Source organism: Clinocottus analis, unplaced genomic scaffold, assembly GCF_023055335.1.
Source record: "Clinocottus analis isolate CAN_PGR_092001 unplaced genomic scaffold, fCliAna1.0.p SCAF_19, whole genome shotgun sequence".
Classification (NCBI taxonomy): Eukaryota; Metazoa; Chordata; class Actinopteri; order Perciformes; family Cottidae; genus Clinocottus; species Clinocottus analis.
The window spans coordinates 11,919,429-11,922,749 of NW_027175920.1; the positions used below are offsets into that span (position 1 = coordinate 11,919,429).

Here is a 3,321-nt window from a genome sequence, read left to right on the forward strand (position 1 = left end):
GTCAAGAGTTTCAAGAGCTCACAATGGTACAATACATTTCGATTTAAATTGAAAACATGAAATAAAGAATGAAATCTAATTTGGATTTGTGGTTATTTATAGGACGGTGATATTACAAGTCATGTTTATTATTTGTGACCACATAAATATGAATCTTTTAACTTTGCATTCATCAACTAACTCTTAGCATTGCCTACCATGAAGATTACATACCAGACTTTACATTTTCTTTTGTTAAAGCAGTTTCAAATAAACAAATAAACATCCATGATGGGGCCTACAGCGCAGTGTATTGACAGACGAAAATTAAAAAGATAGCCTCACATAACTGTCTCGTTAAAGCATCCAGAATCAATGACGTCATTGACAGCGGTGGTGTGTGACCAGGGTGTTGGTCTGTGTTGCTTCTGGTATTCTTTGCTGCCCTCTAGGCCAAAGAGATTGTCAACACATGCCATACAGTACACAACAGCAGCACACACTATTCATACACATTTAATACACATCAAGTGTGTGAATTTGTGGTTTTTGTTGCTTGAAAGTAAAAAAAAGAATTAAGAAAATCTCAAAAGTGACCACAGATTAGGTTTCTGTCACAGAAGAGGTCCATTTTGAAACTAATTCATTTCGAAAAACTTTGGACGGTTGAGATGTTAAAACTGCGATGGGTACGCTGGACAATTGAAGTCATACATGATGAGTCTTGTCTCCTTGTCAAAACACTCAACGGACACCAGCCCAATAGAAGTTTGTAACGATGCTCGTGCGTGATGCCCATGCAGTGGGTCTTTATTAGGCTTACAAGATAACAGCAGATGGTGCTGCAGTGCCACTTCTTTCCAAATGAGGGTCCAATACCACTTTGTCTTCACTTTGTTCTACATGCACCAATCTCTCCATCTCCTTGTCATCAACACGGGTACCCCCACTCATTCTGCGTCCTGCCCCTCCTCCAGCTTCTTCCTCTCATTTTGGCACTTCTTCAGGCATCCCCCACACAGGCCGCTCGCCTTGACTACATGAACCCCCTTTGTCGCCGGGATGGGCACGTCACACTTGGCCCCCGCGGTGAAGACGGGGTTCCTGTTCAGGTTGAGCTTCTCCAGCTGGGTCAGTTTGGAGAGGCAGCCGGGGATGTGGGTGAATCGGTTGTCGGAGAGGCTGATGTGGCGGAGCTCCTTCAACGTGCCGATGGAGATGGGGAGGGCCACCAGGAGGTTGATGGACAGGTTGAGCGTTTGGAGATTCTTCAGCAGGCCGAGCTCGCGGGGGAGGGTCGTCAGGCGGTTGTTACACAGGTTCAAGACCAGCAGTTTTTCCAGGCGGCCGATAGCCTTGGGCAGCTTCTCCAGCTGCAATTAAAAACCACAAACCCGGAAGGCTCAACGTGTATGCGTCAATTAAATGTAAACATTATTTAAATGTAAACATTATATAAACAGAAAACACAGATTATTCAATCATTTCGAGGCCCTCATCTCTTTCGGGGGTCTTGAGCTAGACTCTAGTTTTAAATCCTTTATTATTTCAGTTTAACTTGTGTTTGGGTGGCACACATTTTAAATTAAAGATCCAGCAACTAATTGTTGCTTGATATATGCACAGTACATACAGTGGCACACAAACACTGAACGTACAACATTTCCCGGGCACCCAAAGGACCCAAAATAGCTAAATGTAGGTACACCTTTAAAACTATTGGTGCCTACACTTCCCACAATGCAACTCAATACTGCCCCTGCACGGTAAACTCTCTGGCAGTGCGTGTAGACTCCGAGCCCGAGTCATAATAACCCTGACGACGTCATCGAAGGTATTTCCTTAAGATCCACACGAGATATGAAATAGTTGCCTCGGGGTCGTGTATCACTGACTGAAGCTTAATGTCCCTCAATTCTCTGTCTCACTCACATAGTTGCTGTGCAGATCCAAAACAGAGATGCTGACGAAACACTCAATGAAGTCGGGGACGACTTTGATCAGGTTGCGGCTCAGGTTGAGTTCGTCCATATCACTCAGCTTCTGGATGCACTTTGGCACCACGGCGATCTCCTTGAAGCTGAGATCCAAACGACGTTTGGTGTCCCGCGTCAACTCCACGCAGTCCCGAGCCATTTTCAAGGTGATTGTCTTCCCTTGACGCCGTTTGGCTTTCTTCTTCTTCTTGGCCATTTTCTTCCCATTGACGATTCTGCTGCCGGGGAAATACAGGAGACGAGTCTGAAAGGTCACGTTAAGCCACCACAGTCCAGCCAGCTGAAACAGTGGAGTGCCTAAATATCCACAACATGGTCTCCCATTGTGCCACGACAAAGCAAATGAACTAACACTTTGTCTTTACAGTTTGTAATGAGCGTACAGCAACATACTATTTAAGAACAACACTGTTTAGAGGAGTTACTCCTCTCTTTGATTCCTTACCAGCACTAAGAGCTTCCTTATGTCCAACACGCTGAGTCACATGGGGAAAGACAAAGAGACTCCGGACACGTTTTGCAACTTGACCTCTTGCTCTCTTTGTCCTGCCTGAGAATGACGCTGTGCATGAAGATGTTAAAGAAATAAGATTTGTGAAAATAAACAGTCAGATTGTTGTTTGTCCGTCAGACAGACTCACTTGGCTGGACAAGGGATTTGTTTTATTCTGTTCCTAGGCAACTGCTGCTAGCTCCCGGTCGGCTCGATGGCTGCGAGCAGCGACAGCAGGTTGTTTTGTTCTCCTGGTGTCTGCATTCAGAAGACATTTTAAATGACTGCAGGAAATAAATCAACAAGGAGGTGGATGTAATGGAGGCCTTATGGTTTCTAGGTCTGTGAAAAAGACCAGGAGACGGATCTGCTGATCACATGAAATATTTAGCTTTAATGGAAAACAATCAAAAAGACTGACTTGAGCAGAATTCTGCAGTGGATTTTGTTTTCTGGTTATTTTTTAATTATCTTCCCATTTTAAAATCCTCATCGCAAAACATTTACCGATTATACAGTTACACGATGTCACCTGCATCTGTAACTTGGCTTGTTCCAGTCGCAATCTGGCACTGAACATTCCTTCTTCTGTTTGAAAACAAACACACACAATCATTTTGAGAAATTTCAGTCAAAACATGCAAATGTCATGATTTAGAAACATATAATTTCTTTTAAGAAGATACCAATCTTTTTTTTCGTCGTGCCAAAATGTGTTTTACATACCAAGGAAATAAAAATAAAAATGCATCTTCATTTGTTAATTACAAGTAATAGCATGATCAAAGCATAATAAAAAAAAACATATTCTACTTCAAACTAATATTAAAGTATATTAAAGTAACTATTGCT

The 3,321-nt window shown here is 42.7% G+C and overlaps 1 protein-coding gene across 4 annotated transcripts; it reads right to left on the reverse strand.

Annotated features, from left to right (window-relative positions):
* Positions 1–744: 744 nt before the first annotated feature.
* lrrc18b (leucine rich repeat containing 18b) lies at positions 745–2,636 on the reverse strand. 4 transcript variants are annotated; one of them, XM_068583289.1, is made up of 4 exons: positions 2,618–2,636; positions 2,422–2,538; positions 1,912–2,191; positions 745–1,352 (listed from the first exon to the last, which is right to left on the reverse strand). In XM_068583289.1, the coding sequence occupies exons 3-4, from the start codon at positions 2,170–2,172 to the stop codon at positions 930–932; spliced, it is 684 nt and encodes a 227-aa protein (XP_068439390.1). In that variant the 5' UTR covers positions 2,173–2,191; positions 2,422–2,538; positions 2,618–2,636; the 3' UTR covers positions 745–929. The 4 variants fall into 4 exon arrangements, with proteins under 4 accessions (XP_068439390.1, XP_068439393.1, XP_068439389.1 ...); XM_068583292.1 differs by having other exon boundaries at positions 1,912–2,194; XM_068583288.1 differs by lacking the exon at positions 2,618–2,636 and having other exon boundaries at positions 2,422–2,611.
* Positions 2,637–3,321: the final 685 nt, after the last annotated feature.